This window comes from Lotus japonicus, chromosome 1, assembly GCF_012489685.1.
Source record: "Lotus japonicus ecotype B-129 chromosome 1, LjGifu_v1.2".
Classification (NCBI taxonomy): domain Eukaryota; kingdom Viridiplantae; phylum Streptophyta; class Magnoliopsida; order Fabales; family Fabaceae; genus Lotus; species Lotus japonicus.
In genome coordinates this window covers 125,552,824-125,574,867 of record NC_080041.1, presented here as the reverse complement: position 1 = coordinate 125,574,867, position 22,044 = coordinate 125,552,824, and the positions used below count along the sequence as shown (strand labels likewise).

The 22,044-nt window shown below is 36.6% G+C and overlaps 3 protein-coding genes across 3 annotated transcripts; 1 reads left to right on the top strand and 2 right to left on the bottom strand.

Moving 5' to 3' along the window:
* Positions 1–8,209: 8,209 nt before the first annotated feature.
* Positions 8,210–10,381, bottom strand: LOC130730326 (transcription factor RAX2-like). Its single transcript, XM_057582304.1, has 3 exons — positions 10,024–10,381; positions 9,614–9,743; positions 8,210–9,028 (listed from the first exon to the last, which is right to left on the bottom strand). Exons 1-3 carry the CDS (start codon positions 10,157–10,159, stop codon positions 8,422–8,424), a joined length of 873 nt encoding a protein of 290 aa, XP_057438287.1. The 5' UTR covers positions 10,160–10,381; the 3' UTR covers positions 8,210–8,421.
* Positions 10,382–14,791: 4,410 nt separating this feature from the next.
* On the top strand, positions 14,792–18,130 carry LOC130730324 (S-adenosylmethionine synthase 3-like). Its single transcript, XM_057582302.1, has 2 exons — positions 14,792–15,056; positions 16,638–18,130. Exons 1-2 carry the CDS (start codon positions 14,807–14,809, stop codon positions 17,810–17,812), a joined length of 1,425 nt encoding a protein of 474 aa, XP_057438285.1. The 5' UTR covers positions 14,792–14,806; the 3' UTR covers positions 17,813–18,130.
* Positions 18,131–18,166: 36 nt separating this feature from the next.
* Positions 18,167–19,761, bottom strand: LOC130730325 (thioredoxin-like 3-3). Its single transcript, XM_057582303.1, has 3 exons — positions 19,496–19,761; positions 19,386–19,411; positions 18,167–18,489 (listed from the first exon to the last, which is right to left on the bottom strand). The coding sequence occupies exons 1-3, from the start codon at positions 19,667–19,669 to the stop codon at positions 18,270–18,272; spliced, it is 420 nt and encodes a 139-aa protein (XP_057438286.1). The 5' UTR covers positions 19,670–19,761; the 3' UTR covers positions 18,167–18,269.
* Positions 19,762–22,044: the final 2,283 nt, after the last annotated feature.

The window sequence follows — 22,044 nt, the reverse complement described above, 5'->3', positions numbered from 1 at the left end:
AATCAACTCCGAACACTTGAGCATAACCCTTCACAACCAATCTTGCCTTGTATTTATTTATAGAACCATCTGCATTTAGCTTAGTTCTATAAACCCATTTGACTCCTATAGGTTTCTTGTGTTGAGGTCTGTCCACTAGCACCCAAGTGTCATTTTTTTCAATCATATTTAGCTCCTCCTTCATTGCATCTATCCATTTTTTGTTCTTCTCAGCTTCAATGAATTCTGCAGGTTCCAAGACAGCTACATTACTCCTTTCATAAATTTCATGTAAAGGTCTTGTACCTCTGACAGGAAAGTCATCTATATCATCATCAATGATATGTGGAATTTCTGGAATTTGCTTCTCCATTGACTCCTCCCAGCTCCATTGTTTGTTCTCCATGAATTTGACATCTCGGCTTACAAGAATTTTCCCATTTTGAGGTTGAAAAATTCTGTACGCTTTTGATGTGCTACTATATCCAATGAAAACTCTAGGATCTGCCTTCTTATCGAGCTTGTCTCTTTTAACCTGTGGCACGAAAGAGAAACATAGACAACCGAAAACTTTAAAGTTATGGAAATCTGGTTTGTAACCAAACCAAGCTTCAAATGGAGTTTTCCTCTGAAGAACCCTTGTAGGCAGCCTATTCAGCAAGAAGACAACAGTATTTGCAGCCTCTGCCCATAATTTCTTTGGCAGCTCTTTTTCATGTAGAAGACACCTTGTCATTTCCATAATGCTTCTATTCTTTCTTTCACTAACTCCATTTTGTTGCGGAGTATAAGGTGCTGTAAGTTGGTGCACAATACCAGCTTCTTCACAAAACTTGTCGAAAGTATTATTTTTATATTCTGTCCCATTGTCTGACCTTAGTGTCCGCAACCTGCAATTACTTTGATTTTCCACCAGGGCTTTATATTTCCAAAATATATCAGCAACCTCAGCCTTGGATTTGAAGAAATAAATCCAACAAAACCTGGTATAATCATCAATAAATGTAATATAATAGATATTACCATTTAAAGATGGTGTTCTCTGAGGTCCTCCAACATCCGTATGCACAAGCTGCAATTTTTGTGTTGCTCTCCATGCTGTTTGCGGAAACGGTGTTCTGACTTGCTTGCCATATTGACAAGCTACACAATCATCAAGTTTGTCTTCAAGTCGTGGTACACCTTTCACCAAAGCATGTTTCTGCATGTATTGAAGTCCAGCAAGATGGAAATGTCCGAGCCTTTTGTGCCATAATTCAATGTTGCTGCAGGTGCTTGAAAAAGCTATTTGCTCTTCCTCCATCAGATTTAGAGCATAAGTTATAGCCTTCATTTTCACTTTAAATAGATCATTGCCTTTGGCATCCTGAATCAGACACCATTTGCCTTCAAATATAACTTTGAAGCCATTGTCAGCCATCTGTGCAACACTAAGTAAATTCTGGTCAATGTTAGGCACATATAAGACATTAGAAATATATTTTAAACCTGCTATGCTTTCAATAGCAACCGTTCCTTTTCCTTTGGCTGGGATAAAAACACCATTTCCAACTTTTACTTTGGAAGTGAAGGTTTTGTCAAGCTCTTTAAAAAGAGTTTCATCAGGAGTCATATGATTTGAGCAGGCACTGTCTATTAACCACAAATCACTAGAACTGTTGCTTGTTGCAAAGCATGTTGCTGCAAAGAGTTGCTCATCTTCTTGTTGCTCCATGGAAACTTTTGCCTCCATTGAAGACTTACAGATACGCTCTACATGTCCAAGATTGCCACACTTTCTGCACTTGATGTCAGGCCTCCACCAACATCTGCTTGGAGAATGGTTTGTCTTTTTGCAATATGTGCAAGGTGGAAAAGACTCATTCTGTTGTATGTTGGAACTTCCAGGTTTGCTGTACTGTTTCCTTTTGTTATACTTCTCATCCTTTCCTCCTTGCGAGTTGTTTGCTAGAAAAGCATCCTCTACTGCCACCTCTTGTCTCATCATTCTTCTTTGTTCTTGTGCTTGTAGGGCATGTAAAACTTTTGCCAAGGTGATCTGTGACAGATCCTTTGTGTTCTCCAAAGATGCTATAGAGGCTTCATATTTTTCAGGCATTGTTACAAGAATTTTTTGCACAATTCTTGAATCTGGAAATTCTGTGCCAAGTAATCTTACCTTGTTAACAATGCCAAGCAATTTGTCAGCATATTGTTTGGCTGTCTCGGACTCCTTCATTCTTTGTAGCTCGAACTTACGTATTAAGTTCAACACTTGCATGCTTCGTATTCGGGCATCTCCTGCATACTCTTCCTTTAGATAATTCCAGATTTCACTTGCTGTTTGGAGGGTCATGATTCTGGTGAAAATCGTTTTTGAGACACCAGCAAACAAGCAAGCCTTTGCCTTTGCCTTCTTGGTTTTTCTTTCCTTGTGATTTTTCATCTGGGCCACGGTGGGATTGTTTGGCAACGGAGCAATTTCATAATCTTCTTCCACGGCTTCCCAGAGGTCTAAAGCCTCCAAGTAGGATTCCATTCTCACAGCCCAAAGGTCATAGTTCTCCCCATCAAAGATAGGAAGAGCTACATGTGAAAAACTTGATTCGACATCCATAGCACAGGTCCCGTAAGAAGTGGCTCTAGATACCAATTGTTGTTTTTGATATATAGAAAAGTAGCAGAAGAGAAGATTGAACGGTAAAACTTCTGATATGAGGCAGCAAAAGCATAATACTTTATTGAATCACAAACTTGAATTTAAATACATCTTGAAAATAACTGATAAGAGATAACCTCCTTAATTCTAGCTAAATTCTAGGGACTGTTACTTATAATTAAAAACAAAACAGAAACTGATCTCTCCACTAACAGCTCATAGAAGATATTTTATTTGACTCATTCAAACTGAACTAAACTATCTAAGCAGCAGCCAAGGCACGTGTTTAATTTCTCAACAGGTTGACCTGCGCCACGAACTATAACTGCAGGAAGAGAAAATCATTGAGGTGTTAGTCAATAATAGTTACAGAAATAAAGAAGAGTCTAGTGGAAATTTTAGAATGCAAAGGGTGGCTTATTTGACAATTGACACTAACACATTCCCCATAAAGAAAGGCATTACAAATAATCCTGTTCCCGGCTTTAAGACACTAATTTGATATTTTAATCTCTACAATTAATCTTCGGGAAGGAAGCAATCAAAATAGTGGAAGAGGTCAATGGCTCAATGCATGTTTCTCTTCTATATGTTATCCGGTTATTTGAAACAAATAGAGAGACACTATGATGGCTTAGCAGAAAGAAGAAAGTAGATAGGAGAAATGTGGGCTTCTCTATTCCGTTCACTCCCATTTCCGCCTTTCTTCTTTCTTCTCTCTGCTAAGCTACCACACTGTTATTTTGTGTTATGTTGAATGGAGGTTGCATTGTTAATTAATGGGAAGAAGAATAGAAAATGGTAGCATAATGTTTTGTCAAGGAGGATGCACTAATTACTAGGGATGGGAGTTTTCCGATGCAGCAAAAAAAAAATTACTAAGGAAGGGGTAATAACTCTCAATTTTAGGTCCGAGACTCATTTTCCAAATTTGGTAAATGCACTATTTATATAGGGGGGAATGACCGATATTTTCTAATTTTGTTTTTTAATGAGAAAAAAAAAAGAGAAATGGGTCAGTTGGAGATATTCTGCCCATCTAATACTCTACACCTAAAAATTATTTTTGGTATTTTTTTAGACTTTTATCATTTTTATGACTTTTAATATCTTTTTCATTTTTTTTGAATTTTTAGCTAAACAACTAGTAAATTAAGAGAGGTTCAGTCAAAATTTAGGTGTTTACAGCTAACCCTACTCAATTTCCATTATTGAAACATTAGACTAAACTAATTTCTCTTTTGAACATTCGACCAACCAGTGGCCTATCCAATGCATCATTATCTAAAAATCAATTTTTTAAAGCCGTGTCCTCTCCTCCTCAATAGCCATTCTTTTATCATTTGAGTCAGCTATACAATCTGCTACAATTAATTAAATATCATCTTTAAAAAAAACCTGTTCCCCAAGTTGGATTTGTTTATGGGTAACTTACTTCCAGAACAACATCCATAGCCTTATTGCTTGCCATCCTAATCTTATGGCATTTAAAAATTTATTTCGATGAAGATGATGTGTTTGTTGTCTTGTATTGATAATCAAAGCAAAAATAAAAAATGAGAACTGTTGTTGTAGTCTAACTTTGTGTAGTGTCTACGAACCTAAAACATTTTGTTTTCTTCCTTTAATATTCATGCTATAATTGCAGCTAGTAGATTGTGCCATGCGTGCCGCAATTATGGGAACCCATGTATCACTATCACCATTTTCACATACTTATGGTATTGCCAGTGATGTGATTTTCTTCTGATTATGCAGTTTTGTTAGGTCAGTGAAGTGTCATGTTTACCTTAGCACAGTTCTTGGGCTTATTATATGCCTTCAATTTGCATTTACAATACATGGACAAATTCAGGAAACACTCGAGTACTTATAGATAAACATTTCATTTGGACATACTCATTAGCGGGTTTTCGTAACGGCCACAAAAGTTTTAAATAATGTTTTTTTATAAGTATGTGAATGACAGTCTAAAAGGTACGAAAAACTGCCGCTAGTGAGTATGTCCAAAGAATGCCTCACAAATGCATGTTGATAAATTTTTACTGCATAAAAAAAGTACTTGTAGTGTTTTATTTGTAAACTTGCTGTTGATTATCCACTGCATTTGATCAATGGATTGCTGCTGCAACTTTTTATGTTTGGAAGAAAAAGTGATAACAGTTTAGTTGTACTTCTATTTGAGTATGGATATGTATCTAAGACCACTTACAATGGTCTGTTTTTTCTCTTGTTTAATGTTGTTGAAACTTGTTTAATACTTACAATGGTCTGTTGAATATTGTTGAAGGAGGGAAAATGTTGAATGGTTTCAACATTGTTGAGAGAGCCATCCGGAGCCACGTGGCAGCTCCGGATTGGAGCACGTTGGGCGCGTGCACGACACGCGCCGACAAGACGCGTGTCGTGTCAGTTGGAGAGGAGAGAGAGGACAGAGAGGATAGGATGGGACGCGTGGCAGCGTCCCATTGGCGGACCGGATTTTTTTTTTTAAAAACTTTAAACTGAATTATCTTGTTGAAAAAAAATAATTTTAATTTTTTTTTTTTTACCAAAATTCATAACTTTTTTTTCTCTATAAATAGAGACTTGGTTTGTTAGATTTGGACACAGAAAAAAAAAACCAAGTTTTTCCCCATCTTATTATCTCTCTCACCATCTTATTATCCTTCTATTAGCATTTGTTTTGAAATGGATCCCAACAATCATCATTACAACACCCAGAATTCTTCAAGCTACCCAATTTCCAACCAAAATCCCAACAACTATGAAGATCCAAATCAATTTTCTTACCCACGTCCTCAAAATCCCACCAATTATCAGGTCTCACATCAATTCTCCAACCAACGTCCTCAAAATCCAAACTATTTTCAAGTCCCACATCAATTCTCCAACCAACATCCTCAAAATCCAAACTATTATCCAGATCCAAATCAATATTCGAACCAGTCATCATTTGTTCCAAACTTTCATCCATCTTATGGATCTGTGAGATATCCATCTCAAACACCCCAGTCTAGTGGTTATATGCCAATGGTTCGTGAAAATTTTCCTAGTGTTGATGGACCGGAATTTCCAGAATTTTCAACACAAGTCAATCTTCGGTGGGGTTTGCTTTAATAATTTGCCAGTAGTGTCAAGTCTGCAGTGTTCGGCTTTAGTGTATGGGTTATTGGGTTTGAATATGCTCCACTCAATTCGAATCTAGTCCTTTTCCGATTATTAACTCTAGTGGGTAACTTGTTTCGAATCTGTCAGTGGTGTCAAGTCGGTGGGGTTTGCTTTAATAATTTGCCAGTGGTGTCAAGTCTGCAGTGTTCGGCTTTAGTGTATGGGTTATTGGGTTTGAATATGCTCCACTCAATTCGAATCTAGTCCTTTTCCGATTATTAACTCTAGTGGGTAACTTGTTTCGAATCTGTCAGTGGTGTCAAGTCGGTGGGGTTTGCTTTAATAATTTGCCAGTGGTGTCAAGTCTGCAGTGTTCGGCTTTAGTGTATGGGTTATTGGGTTTGAATATGCTCCACTCAATTCGAATCTAGTCCTTTTCCGATTATTAACTCTAGTGGGTAACTTGTTTTGAATCCGTCAGTGTCCACCATTCAATTTACTTATATATATGGATTCATAGATCAATTTATGTACCAATATCCAAAACCTCTTACTTTCTACTTCGAATTTCACAACAAATGGATCCTTTTGATCCTTTTGAGAATCCTTGTGAAAATCCTTTTGATATTGCAACATACCTTCAAAATTCTCAACTTGAAGAAGCTTTTATACTCAACCAATTAGGGTTGGGTCCAAACCAAAATTTGGAAGATAGTGCACCTCGTAGAAAGTATGTCCGTAGAGATCATGCAGCAGCAAACCGAAGGCTAATTGACGACTACTTTGCCAATGAGCCTACATATGACGATTCAATGTTTCGTCGTCGGTACCGGATGCAAAAACACGTTTTCCTTCGAATCGTTGCGGACCTTTCAAGTAGTGATAACTACTTCACCCAGCGAGTTGATGCAGCCAAGAAAGAAGGTATATCACCCTTAGCAAAATGTACCACAGCAATGCGAATGTTAGCATATGGTGTGGCAGCAGATGCAGTCGATGAGTACATCAAAATAGGAGGTACTACAGCACTGGAGTGTTTACGTAGATTCTGTAATGGAATCATACGATTGTATGAGCACGAGTACCTGAGAGCACCAACTCAAGAGGACCTGCAAAGAATACTACAGGTTAGTGAACAAAGGGGGTTCCCAGGCATGATCGGGAGTATTGACTGCATGCACTGGGAGTGGAAAAATTGTCCTAAAGCATGGGAAGGTCAATTTACTAGAGGGGATAAGGGAACCACTACAGTTATTCTTGAAGCAGTTGCATCTCATGATCTATGGATCTGGCATGCCTTTTTTGGATGTCCGGGAACGTTGAACGACATAAACGTTCTAGATCGATCACCAGTGTTTGATGATGTGGAACAGGGAAAGGCTCCAACTGTGAGTTTCATTGTGAATCAACGTCCCTATAATATGGCATACTATCTAGCTGATGGTATCTACCCTTCTTATCCAACTTTCGTCAAATCGATCAGACTTCCTCAAAGTGAACCGGATAAGTTGTTTGCACAAGTTCAGGAGAGATGTCGGAAGGACATCGAACGTGCATTTGGAGTTCTTCAAGCTCGTTTTAAAATCATCCGTGAACCAGCTCGTTTGTGGGACATAGCTGATTTGGGTATCATTATGAGGTCATGCATCATATTACATAATATGGTTGTTGAGGATGAACGAGATACATTTGCTCAACGTTGGACCGATTTTGAGCAATCTGGGGAAGGTGGATCTAGTACACCGCAACCATACTCGACCGAGGTGTTACCCGCTTTTGCAAATCATGTGCGTGCTAGATCCGAGTTGCGTGATTCGAACGTTCATCACGAACTGCAAGCAGATCTAGTGAAGCACATATGGACAAAGTTTGCAAATGCTTCGTGATGGAAGATGATTTGTATCGTACTAATTACGTTATTTGTGTGTTGTGTGCTTAGTTTGTTGTCTTGCATTTTAAGTTAAGAAAATAAAATATATTACTGTGTGCTTCGTTTATCGTCTTCCATTTTTTAGTTAAGGAAATAAAATAAATTATTATCTATATTAAAAAAAATTAATTCGTTAAGTGTTTATTATTTAATTTAATTTAAAATAATAATTGTAATTTTATGTAAATAAAAAAAACAAAAACATAAAATTAAATAAAAATATGAAATAAAAAGTGGTGGGGTAGGGTGAGTGGTGGGGTAGGGTGTTGAGAGAGAAAACCATTGGAGTGGGTATTTATTGAAAGTGTGTTGAATTGGAGAGAGAAGATGATGTGGAGTGTTGGGAAGAGAAAAAATGGTGTTGAATGGAAAATTTTTGTTTAAACCATTGTACATGGTCTAAAGTACATTCCAAAGCATGTTATTTCAAAAGTAACACATTGTAGCTTCCGGTTCCGCATGATTTTCTAGCTAGATATGTGTTTTAGAAGTGAAATCAAACACTCACTCTCCATCCTATTCTTTTTTTCTTTATTTTCTTTAAGACATGATTATGGTTCAAAAATTCAAATGGTGGGATTACAATGCAAAGAGAAACCTTTACCATGTACTTTTTAAACAAAGGAAATTGTTCTTATTTGATACTTATTTAGAAAAAACAATCCACAAAATTACAAACTTAGTCCAAGTTTGAATCTTCTTCTATCCATCATGCCCATTACTTTCCCCTTCAAATCTTCTTCATTTTTAGCCATTGTCAGCATCAGTAGTACATGACCTTTTCCTCTGTCTTCTTGTCACCAAACAAAAAGTTGTTGCAACTACTTGTGCTAATTAGCTCCTTAATTTCTTCTAGACCATTATCCATTGGATTTTCTTCCCACAATCCATTTTGTTTCTCTGTCCACCCACTTACACCATCACCATTGTTGAACATCAACTTTTGGGTATCTTCCACCCCATTGTATAGGTAATCAACCCCACCAATTTGCTCCATAAAAGTTGAACCAACACACCCTTCACCATATCCAAGGTCTGGTTCTGTGACATGACTGGTCTTGTTGTTACAGCTCCCATCAGAAGAGCTGCTACAACTAGTAGTTTCACCCCCAAACACAAAGGAGTTACTGCTAAATTGAAATTGGAACTTCTGAGGGGGATGGATGAAACTTTCTTGTGCTTGAAAAAATGAATTAGAAGAAGATGGTGTTGAATTTTGGAGGATAGATAAAAATGTAGCTTGTTGAGGAGGTTTCCTCACTGCTGAATGATTCATGGCCATCATCATTTTTTTCTTCAGCTTCGTGTTCCAGTAGTTCTTTATATCATTGTCAGTCCTCCCTGGCAGCCGAGATGCTATTATTGACCACCTACACTTGGTGGAAATGAATTCCCCAGTAAAAAAAACTTGTTAACTAATGTTTGGATACTCTTTGTTGTAAGTGTTAATGAGGATTAGCACTCACTTCAAGGCAAAACTTGAGTGAAACTTTTCTTATAAATTGAGATGAACGTGCATTTACGCCAAACACACGTTAATAAGGAAAATAATTTCATTAACACCTAAAATCCACCCACACATAACAAAAGAGACTGAAATGAGAGATAACATTTGATGTGATATGAAAAGAAGAAAGAGTGTGAAAATGAGATATAATAGAAATTAGAAACTCAGCATCAATGTTTCAAAATTAATGTAAAACTAACCATCATAGGATATCTTAATTTGGAATGCACAAGGTGATGCAAGCATCTATAAAAAACTAAGTACTTACTATATCTGCACATGACATAATCTATTTTCCTAAAAGTGGAAGGGAAAAAACTCTTTAAAGCCTACTTATGTATCCATCTGACTCTTCCTTCAACTGGAAGTTATGAGGTTTTCATAAGCATATGAAATCTGTGTGGAGAAAGTGGAAGTGAAGGTGGAAATTAAGTAGAAAAAAGCCTACCTGCTTCCAATGCTAGCAAAGAGGCTGCAGATTATTTTATCTTCTGCATCAGAGAACTCCCCATGCTTAATGTTGGGTCTAAGATAATTAAGCCATCTAAGTCTACAGCTCTTGCCACATCTTTTCAAACCTGTGTGATACAAACTCAATCAGGATTCAGGAACACAAAACATAGTAAGAGAAGGCAAATACTCTTGCATATCAGCTTATGCCATCACTAACTCATAACATGTTTGGAATAACTTATCTTTCTTCAGAATCAATTCTAAAACTCAAAAGCTTCTCTCCATGATTGATTCTAACTCCAGAATCAATGAGTCAATCATTGAGACTCTTTGATTCTTGAGTCAAGAATCAATGGTAGAACATGCACTGAGATTGTAAGATGACTCCTATCTCCATATACTTACCAACTTTTTGGGGGAGGGCAATCCAGTTTCCCCCAGTTCCATTTTTCTCTATGAACTCCTTTAGCTTTGCATCTTCTTCAGGAGACCATGGCCCTCTCTTTACATTTGCTTTGTCACAGCATGGAGCTCTGCCCATGTTTTTCTTTCCCTGTCACTCACACTACTTGGTTTTCTGCAGTTAGAGTCTCAGACTATTAGGAAAGTAGGAACTATGTGAAAGTTCCTCAATTGAATTTTATTCAGAGAAGAAATAGAAAAAAGTCAAAATGAACAGCTTCTTCTGTGACTTCAATTGTCCTATCAGTTTCCAGAACCATATCACTGATTTAGCTTACACAAGTTTCTATCACCATCTATAGGGACCCTTGTACAAGGCAGAGGTTAACTTGGTCATATTTTAAGTATCCAAAGTCTGCTCTAAGTTTTTTATTTATTTAAAATTTTCAGTGAACTAAATTGCTCTCGTAAATTGACTTAGGTGTGGTGAAGGTTAAATGCATCTTTATTACTGTGGTTTCTAAGCATCCAACACTTTCAACCTAAAGTTCAAACATGCACTTTTAACCACTACAATCGACACCAATTACATAAAGTCTACTCTAACTTAATAACTTATGTGAAAATTTCCTTGAAAGTGATGGTTTCTTGATATACATTTTCAAGCCATAGGCCGAGTCACGAGTAAACTATTATCAAGTTGGAGGTTCAATTATATGCTATCTCTGGTCGTAATGCACTGTTTGTTGCCTATCTCTTTCAACTCAATCTTTTTTTTTAATACTTGATTAGTCTGATTTGGGATCATTTATTCATTTTTAATAGGAGGAGCACGGTATCAATATTATACTCCCTCCCTCCCTTTGTAAGTGTTGTTTAAAGGGGAAAACGTTTTATTAATTCATTATTTGTGAGACATTATCTTCTCGGAATATGGTGTGCAATGTCAAAGCAGTGACTCCTCCCAACACTGTTTATTTTAGTTTATTTATTTGTCATTCTAGAAATTTAAATTAAGTAATTATTATATGAGTTATATCCTTATTTCCCTGTTTAATTAATCGCTTAAATAAAATTTTAATCCTCCATTTTGCACTCAAAGTTAATTTTAGTCCTTATTGAAATGATTACGGAGACTATTCCTTATGAAATGATTACAGAGACACGAGATCTTTTTTTGGTACAGACAGAGACACAAGGTAGACTATGTAAATAAAATATTAAAAAAAAACTTTTGAATAAAACTCCTTTATAGTAGAAGCAAAAGTGGAATAATAATGAGTAAATAAAAGAGTAAGAATTAATAGAAATACTTGTTCAGTTGACCCAAAATATCATAAGACCCAATAATATTTCAACTGGCCCAAAAGGTCTTGCAACCAAGCAAGTATCATATATAATGACGAACGAGATTACTTAATTTGTTAAGGAACATTTCAATCCAACGTAGGCCGAGCGAATCGTTCTCACATACTTAGTGATATATGTAAGGTTACTCGAAGGTAACCATCATCTCAAAGGACCTTCTTGATCAATATTTCCAAAAGGCTTCAAGTCACAAATACGACGGACGTTGAGCCTATAAATACAGGATTCGTCGTTTATTTACATAAACATTACTCATGATGCAAACTTTTAATTCTTCTTAAGCTCTGGGATAACTTTCTTTTCACTGAATGGAGGGTCAGTGTCTTTTGCAGGTATACCTTCTGTCGTGTTACTACTACTCACCTGTGCTAGAGAATCCTTTCAATGCGGCGCACCACCATTAGAAACGAAGAAGCACCAACAGACTCAATTTAGGAAGAACATTTGGCATCATTTGTGGGAAAAAAACACGAAATCAAGATATCATATATTCTATTCTCATCGCAATGACGAGGTCACGATATAGAACCAAGAAGTTTCAAGAGGAGAGTTTATTCTTTGTGTCCGCAAAAGTTTGAAGGTGTTATCTACATCCTTTTATTGAAGAAATTCGAGCATGAAAACCTTTCATTAGGTTTATTTGAACTTAGTGAAGTTTTTATTTGAATAAGAACTTATCACATAATCTCCTATTCGTAAGTTTATTTGAGAGACACACTGAAATAAGTTTCAAAAGACTTATTTTATTTCTAATTTAAGACACTTATCTTTTATTTAAAAGAAACTATCAAAATAAGGTAAAAAAAACTTATCAGTGTGATGAACTATTTTAAATTATAAATTTAATCAAACACCCATATAAATATTTTTACTATAAAATAAATTTAAATAAGCTTTCCAAAATATTTTAACCTATACAAAACGGCACATTTAGGAGCTATCAATTCAATATTATAGCTCCAATCCTACTTAAGAGTGAGCCTCTTCTGGCCTCCTCAGCATGCCGCAGATGTCATACCCGATAGTCTGAAGGTGCTTTCTATCCTTTCTACCATTATTTTGTTTAAAAAATACCATAGCTCTAATAATATTTTTCAGTTGTTCATTAAATTCCACCGAATCAACGTCACCCACCACATTACTTGTGTCTTTTCTTTGTCTCCTTCCGCAATACCATAACCTTACATGTCTGCTATGGACACATGCTTATCATCTCATAAGTTATAAGCTAACAACACATTTTTTTCATCTCTGAACCTAACAACACATGTGACTCTTGAATGTGTACTTGGCTTATCCTTAGTGTGAGTTGTATATATGTACCAATGATACTGTATTTTAATTTGGGTATGCATGGACATATATTTTTTTAAACAAAATTTGTAATGATCGGCCAAATGACCATAAAACCTAATATATATGATCATACATTATCTTTTTTTTTTTTAAAAGAATCATACATGATCTAAATATTTCACAATTTAGTGAGTACTAAGTTGGTCAGTTGGGACAACTAAAGCAAGATTTATCTCACCCAAAGTCAATCGAGCAAAACATAACCGACTCAATCATAAAATATTTCAAGGCAGCTCAAGCATAACTATCTCATAAGTCTTTCACAAAAGGGCTTCAAGAAGGCTAAACACCTTCATTACATGTCGTACCGCACTCTATAAATATATGGTTGGTCGTTCTTAAACATAATCATTACTTATTTTGCTACTTGAATATGCTTTGCACTTTAAGACTTTCACTCTCTGATATAAAAGCTGACTTGAGCGTCTCAATATATTTTACAAGTACATCCCACGTGCTTCGCTATGGATATTGCACATGTCACCATGTGTTCATCCTGCATCCGCCACATAAAAATTGGATGCGCTCGGAATTCTATTTTTAGAAGAACAAGAATGATCCAATTAAAGGTAATATGTTTCATACCATTCAAATTTAGGTAGAAGCTACAATTTAAGTTTCAATCCACATTTCCCACCTTCCAAATGTGGTTCCAAACAAGCATTACGGAGCCCAATAATAATGATAACCAAAAGTGTAAATAAAGCAATAATAGCATGACTCAACCATAATCGCATTCATGTCATGATGGAGCCACATTCTTCGAGTCCTAAAAACAATCTGATTTTATGGCCCATACGAAGCCCATTGGTGGAAGATAGTGTCACGTGTCAAGTTCCAATAGGTTTTTACTGAAAAAATTTATTTTTCTTAACTAAGGTATATTCTCAACCAGACTAATTCATCGTCTCACGGTCAGCACACTAAGCAATATAACATCAATCAATTTTTTTTCCATGCACAAGGTTTCGAACCGTCAATCACTTACTCATAGAACTTGTGTTTAGATTACTGGTTTATATTTTCCATCACTTGTGCTTAATAAGAATGTAGCTGAGCTGCTGTTGTTGTTGTGTACTTGCTGGTGTTGTTTCTGATATTGTGTGCTGTAGCTGCTGTTGCTGCCTAATTAATCTTGCTGTTTGCTGTCAAATTAAAAGTGTTGTTGCTGTGTGTTGTTGCTATGAAATTTGAAGGGTGCTGTTGCTGTTTTTGCTGTTTATTAGTACTAAGGAAAGCGATGGTGACTTGGATGACATATAGCTCAAATGGAATCCATAGCGTTTCATTTTTCTTGCAGTTGTATATCATGAATTAGAATACATGTGGAGCAAAATACAATCCTCAAGCGTGAGGGACACCACGTTTAGCAAGCAACTGGTCAATAATTCAATCTGCAAGTATGTGAGACACCATTCTTCAAAATAATTTGTATGATTGGTGATGATTGAGGAGGAACTAGATATGTAAGACTGGGAAGGTCAAGGTAAATGGAATTAGAAAAAGATTGGGGCTGTTTATCTGGATTGATATAATGGATGCTAGAGATGCTGTTTTGGATTAGAAATTTTGGTGAGCTGATTTTATAGATGTAAAAGGGCCCAAGATTGTTTTAGTGAGTAAGGGGTACGAAATTGGCAATCTCAAGGATGTGGTACTCTTTTTCCTTGCTAGGTTTTTTCCCACAGGGTTTTCCTTAGCAAGGTTTTGATGAGGCTCATCTTTAAGATTACGTTTGATGCCGTTTCGTGGGGAAATCAGAGGGGTTTAGTGCTATGTTTTCTTGGGAGGGGTGATTTCTTGTACTATGTTTTGTCATGAGAGCTTCTTGCTCATGCTTGAACCATTATTATTAATAATACTCCTTTCGTTTTCAAAAAAAAAAAGGGGTGAAGTGTTAGTATGTGCACGCTGATTCAAGACTCTTAACATTTATTTTTGCAGTTAGTTAGTCGTTACTATTATATTATATACTTGTACCTTTCATTCCGTTTTTGTATATATTGAATATTGATTGTTCCTTAGCATGATCTGACTATGGTGTATGATATGAGCAGTGAAAATGGAAGTAATTAATGCTCATCATTTATGCAATGCAGGTCTTAATTATAATTATTATTATACATTTACTACTCTTAGTAAATGTAAAACAGAAAATATACACGCAAGAAAAGAGCGAGTCATTCGTCTATTTTGGCTATTTCCTGATCTATATAAACACCGCGTTCGCTTCCTTTCGCCTTCTTCCTCTGCGTTTCCAGTTTCCAATCGCATTCCTCTCTCTCTGCAAACAACCACAGCAACCGCTCTCGGTACGTCTTCTTCTTCTTCTTCTTCAGATCTAGCTTTGATTCTTCATTCTTATCCATATCTGAATGCGTTTTTCTCTGATTCTTCTTCTTGTCGTTATTGTCATTGTGATTTGTGATGTACATTAATCGTTCACATTATCGCCATTCATTGTTGATTTGGATCTGTTGTGCGCGTGATTGTTGAATCGGTTTGCAGATCTGCTACATTGCCTAATTTGTTATCTGGTTGTTGTTGTTGTGTTTGTGATTCTTGTTAGTGATTTGTGTTTGAATGATTGAAGCATTGGCTATGTGATTTGAGATTTATTTGTTTGTATGGAAATGCAGCTTCACGTAGCTTTGCAAATACGATTTTCTCACATAGATCTAGAAACAAATGATTGAGAGAAATGTATCTACAACTACCTCTTGCTTTCTAATTCCTTCATGAATGTTGGACTATGAATCTGATTATCTGAGAATAGTCACATTTGCTTATTTTTCGCCAGATCTACATTCAATTCAAATATGATGAAGGAGTCACTTTTATATTTTATTTTATAGGCTTAGATTTCATATAAAATAGATTTCCTTCCATTTTATATTTCTCATACTTTAGGTGACCAATTTAATTAAAGTATGAATCATACCATATATGCTCTATTCATAAGCTTTATTTGATGAATTTATTAAAATAAACTCAAACAAGCATGTGTCGTGCCATGTGTAACTTAAGATGCACCAACAAGTGTTTGGGTGTTGAAGGCCGACACTGCCTCGACATGTGTGTGTTTTGAGCTAAAGAAAAATTATCTTGAACGTTGTTTAAGAAATTGAGTCGATACCTCTTATCTCTTATTGTCTAAATATTAACATTGATTTCATAAAGAAAAATTATTTTGTAATATTTTTAGAAGTCAACTTATTTATATATTTTTTATTTGTCAAAAAAGCTTATTTATATATTTTAAATACTAAAAATAATAATTTAAAAATCAAGCCCATAAAATATCTTTCCAAATCTCTCAAGTTGTGTTCAAGAGATATGAGTTCTTGTCTCAGGATTTTTTTTTCTCAATAAGAAGAAAAAGTGTGCATTGCAAATTGTCAAGTTTATCTTGTTTTAACTTTTAGAATGTGATTATGTTCTGTCCTACTTTTTATATTAACTATATGATTGTGTGTGTCAAAGTTAGTGCTTCATAATTATAAGCATTTATTTACAAGTTAATCTGAAAAATTTATCAAAAACATGTTTGAAAACTTATAGGTAGATTATAACACTATTTTTATAAGCTGAACCAAACACCTACTTAAGGACTTGTAAGATAAGTTCCAGTAATCTTCTTCAACCCCCCTCCCCTTTAACATAATCCTTGCATGACATTTAGCTAAATCATCATGGAAGGTAACATTTTAGGTACTTATAACAGTAATATCAGGTCAATCTAAACATGTAGTTGCAATCAAATAAAAAATATACGTCGCTTGATTAACTCTATGATACTTGTAATAAATAAAGACTTGTAGGCTCATGATAGCTTCTTTGTGCAAGAAAATCTAACAAATATTTTCTTCTCCTGCCTCCTTTTTGAATAACAGAGATGGATACCTTCCTCTTCACCTCAGAATCTGTAAATGAAGGTCACCCCGACAAGCTGTGCGACCAGGTTTCCGATGCCATCCTAGATGCATGCTTGGAGCAAGACCCAGAGAGTAAGGTTGCTTGTGAGACCTGTACAAAAACTAACATGGTTATGGTCTTCGGTGAGATCACAACCAAGGCAAATGTGAACTATGAGAAAATAGTTCGAGACACTTGCAGAGGGATTGGGTTTGTGTCAGCTGATGTTGGTCTTGATGCTGACAACTGCAAAGTTCTGGTCAACATTGAACAACAGAGTCCTGACATTGCTCAAGGAGTTCACGGTCATATGACCAAGAAACCAGAGGAAATTGGTGCTGGTGACCAAGGCCACATGTTTGGCTATGCCACAGACGAAACACCTGAGCTAATGCCACTCACTCATGTGCTTGCCACTAAGCTTGGTGCAAAGCTCACTGAAGTTAGAAAGAACAAGACATGCCCATGGCTGAGGCCTGATGGCAAAACCCAAGTGACTGTTGAGTACCGGAACGACAATGGAGCCATGATCCCCCTCCGGGTGCACACAGTTCTCATCTCAACTCAGCATGATGAAACTGTCACAAATGAACAGATTGCTGCAGATTTGAAAGAGCATGTGATCAAACCTGTCATCCCAGCAAAATACCTTGATGACAATACTATCTTCCACCTCAACCCCTCTGGCAGATTTGTGATCGGTGGACCCCATGGAGATGCAGGACTCACTGGCCGGAAGATCATCATTGACACCTATGGTGGTTGGGGCGCTCACGGTGGTGGCGCCTTCTCCGGCAAGGACCCAACCAAGGTCGACAGAAGTGGCGCGTACGTTGTTAGGCAGGCAGCGAAGAGTGTGGTAGCTTCAGGGCTTGCTCGGCGTTGCATTGTGCAGGTTTCTTATGCAATTGGAGTCCCAGAGCCACTTTCTGTATTTGTAGACACATACAAAACAGGGAAGATTCCAGACAATGAAATCTTGGCTCTGATTAAGGAGAGTTTTGACTTCAGGCCAGGAATGATTGCCATCAATCTTGACCTCATGAGAGGAGGCAACTTCAGGTACCAGAAGACTGCTGCTTATGGCCATTTTGGACGTGATGATGCTGATTTTACTTGGGAGACCGTGAAGGTGCTCAAGCCAAAAGCTTGAGTTAAGTTAGCCAGCCATCATTGATACTAGTGGTTATCATCGTAGCCATCTTTCAGATTTGGGGTAAAGAGAAAATAAAGGAGCCTCAGTGTTTACATCTCTTTTTCAAGATGATGTCTTAGCAGTTAGCACAAGGGAGCATGCAACAGCACTAGCTACCGCTTTCGTTTTTTGTTTTACAACATTATTTGAATTTCTATTGTGGCTGATTTTCTCATGTCTACTATTGATTGTTTTGCAACCAATTTCGTGACATTTGGTGTAAACTTGTTCTCTATTTGGTGCCAATTTATGAAATGTTAGCCTTATGAAATACAATTTCCTACTTCATGGTTTCTAATGGGAGACATGTAATGACGAATTAGGCTCTAATCTGGCATTCATTCACTGAAATGTTGAAGTGACAATGTTACATCTACTGTGAAAATTGCAAACATAATTTTATCTCTTAAATGTCTCAAGAGTGCAACCACAGGCGATCACGCAGCCTCTGTTCTCCAGTGCCATACATTTCATCTACCTTTTCACCATCTCGGAAAAATTGGAAGGTCGGGGTGTATCGAATGTGCTGAGTTGTTTCCGGGCACTCATCAATGTCGGCGTATATAAAGGAAAGCTTTGGGAAATCATTGCTCAGTCTGCAGAATGCAGGGAGAATTTGGCTACAAACACGACACCTGAAAACCCAGGAAAATTATATCATTGACACAATCATCAGCCATGGATTTAAAATAAAAATGAATGAAAATTTAGGCCTTGAATAGTTTTATCATTATTATTCACAGGTTACAACTCTAGAATTAACACGTTTCAACTCCTTTGGATGAAAGAAATGATGATGAGAGTACCAATTTGGCTCCTGGTTACAGAATGTGCCTCTTAGTTTCATTCTTTTTAATGAAATCAAAATGTATTACTTCTTTAACTTGATGTTTTCTATTTCATTTTAAAATATAGAAAATACCAAATAAATCCATGTCTAAATGCTATCTTAACAAAGACAGTATAGCCAGATTCGTATCTATGCTGTTTCTTAACCACTATTATAAAGCTATATATTATGGTCACTTCTATTCATCCAAATCCAAGCAATTCATTTTTCATACATGATTTCACCAATTTCAACTAGATGTTTCCCAAAACTATGAGTGTGTTTGATTATCTGTTTGTATTGATGCAAAAAGACATTCAAAGTGTTTTTTGTCTTTGACAGATGTCACCACCCGTTCAGGAAACAGTTACAGGTCTCTCCTACCAAATGTTTTTCCCATGATTCGAACTTGTGCTGTCATCCTTACAGGGTCTAGCTTGCCAACCACTTGTTGATACATTAACATGATCACATGCATTTTAAGATAAAAAATGAATTTGAACTTTTCTTAGGAATTGAGTTAAAAATCAGTTCAAGTGCCATTCAATTGATACCCAACTTGGGACATGAGACTTTCAAATAGAGTCACATTCACAGAGTTCCAACATCAAACACCTGGTGTTCATTCTCAAACGAGCTAAAAACCTATTTGTACAAAGTCACATATTAGGGAGAACTGAGAAGAAGTAGAAAGTAACATACCAAGAAGCGCCATAATTGATAACAGCCTGCAAACAATTACAAGACAGAATTGTGAGGTGAAACAAAAGGAACGAGGTTGTTGGGAATTTAGGATTAGGAACAGTGCTTACTGGAGATTTGGAGGATTTGATGTGTGTGAGGATGTCGGTGAAGTCGTCGTCGCCGGAAGCGCTTTTCAGGTTGGCATGGCGGTTGGTGGGTAAACCTATGGCAGTGGCTTCCAACCCTTTCTTTGACTTGTCTTCTTCGTTCCTACTCATACTCATACTCATACTGATTCCCATGCTTGCTTCCCTCAATTTTTGGTTGTTTTATCAGCCCCAACTTCAATTCAACTACCATTACCCTACCACACTCCTATTTCTCCGGGATTAGATTTCCCACCCACTACTTAGATTTCACACTTCCAAATTTTGAATTTTTATATTTCGAATTATTTTTGAAATTTAATATTCCAAAATTACTTCGTAATTTACATCTCCGGCAGTGTAAAATACAATATAACACCTCACTTTTAAGTGGGAAAATACTTCAGATTTTATATTTCGGAAATTCAGTTTCCAAACGTGGGGTGGCATTTCCAATGACTGGAGTGTCAAATCCAATCCCCCTATTTCTCTCCTTCCTGTTCTTTCATAATTTTTTTTAATTGTTTATCAAATTATTATATTATTATATAGGAATGAAGGGTTTTATTCCCGAATGATAGCACAAGTTGTAAGAGCTATGAGATGTGTGAATTGGGTGGAGGAGGTCCATGGATCAATTCACGGAAGGTGCAATTTATCTTTTCGATGTACAAAAGAAAAAAAGGAATGAAGACTTTTAATTCAATATCAACTAACGTGCGGTTGTTTTTTGATTCGAGTCTATGTGAATGCAGTTATATTGATACTTAATACGTAAAGTTTTGTCTCTCATAGTGGTTATATCTTTCTCGAACAAGATTATCTCATGGATGATACTTGTGGTTTAAAAAAAATGTATTAATTTTTAGAGGGTTTCTGAAACAACTACAGCAAACTACCCATGCAAGCCATTTTCTAGGTTTTTTTTCAATGATGATTAGATTAAAGCTACTATATCACTTAAATGACACTTACATCTTGCAAATGGAGGTCAAACTTCATATAAGTAGTACAAAAGAGCAATACTAATACTTTGGAAATAATCACTATTAGGGGTGAGCATCAACCCGCCATCGACCCGTAACCGAGCCACCCGACAGTAAAATAAAGCCCTCGGGCGGGTTTGGGCAGGTAATCGGGTACAGAAACGTGAAAAATCGGTTTGAATCAGTTAAATACGGGCGGGTGCGGGTTGTGTAAAATATTTCCGTGGAAACCGGCACCCGACCGCGTGAATGCATAAGTTCCCGTGTTGTTCAGCGTGTAGACCACTAGACCTGTACTAGCCTGGCACATCTACTTAACTTTTCACTGTTTGCAGTGTATTCCTACTAGTCTAAAGCCGTTCAACTACTCTGCCCACTATCTCTTTCTTTTTTAATTAACTCTTTTGAAGTTCCATGGGTCATTAATTCATTTAATTGTTTATTGGAAACATACTACTTCTCTCTCATTCCAAGGCCACAAAAACGTCTCTTTCTTCTTCCAATTCCATTAGTCTTCAAACCAATTCCAATTCCATTATTCATTTTCTCCAGCACTTCTTTCTCTTTTTTATTTCACCATGGTTCCCCATCTCCCTCTCTAATCCTCCAACATTTCAGTTTTTCTTCATTTATCCATGGTTTCCACCTTCTACGACTCTACCCCTCTATTCTTCGCCATGGCTCTACAGCTAGCTGTCAAAAACTGCATAAAAAGGGGCTTACTGGTGACCAAATGAAAGGCTGGAAATATGAATATTTTGTTGTATTTTTTCCATGCTTCAGTGATTAGAGCAACTGGATCTTTCTATGTAAATTTTATTCTTCTTAATCTCTCTGTTTTTAGGATATTTTTTCTTTGATCTTCCCATCTTCTATATTGGGTTTCCTTCTTAATTTTCTCTTTTTTTTTCTGGGTTCAAACCGCCCCAACCCACCGAAGCTACCCGCTACCCGTTTCACCCAAACCGACACACCCGTAATCATACCATGGGCGGAATCGGTGGTGAATATGCTTGATTGAAGCCCGTTCAAACCCGGTATGTTTCACCTGAACTCACCCGAACCCGACCCATGCTCAGCCCTAATCACTATAATATTAAGCATGCTTGCTCACTGCAATCCAATAAAACATCAAACCATAACATAAAGGAAAAAAAACTACTCAACTAGATTTGACATCAAAATTAAACCTCTAGCTAATACTCTTCTTATATCCATCCACAACATGTCTGCTCCTATATTCAGAGCCTATTGGCTTTGTTGATATTGTTAGAATGGTGGTCAATCATATAACAATGTACAAACAACTCAAATGCACCAAATCCAAGCTTGATAGAGGAAACATTATATCATTAGTTCAAAGGAGAAGAGAAGATGAGGTAAGAAAAAGGTGAAAGTTGGAAAAGGGAAAGTGAAAACACAAGGCGAAATTTGGAGGTGGTGGTGGAGAGGAGTGGAAGGTGATGGCTCAGGGAGAAAGAAGACAAACATGGAAGGTAAAACAAAATAAAAATCCAACCTAGAGGATAGAAAAAAACTCAATAA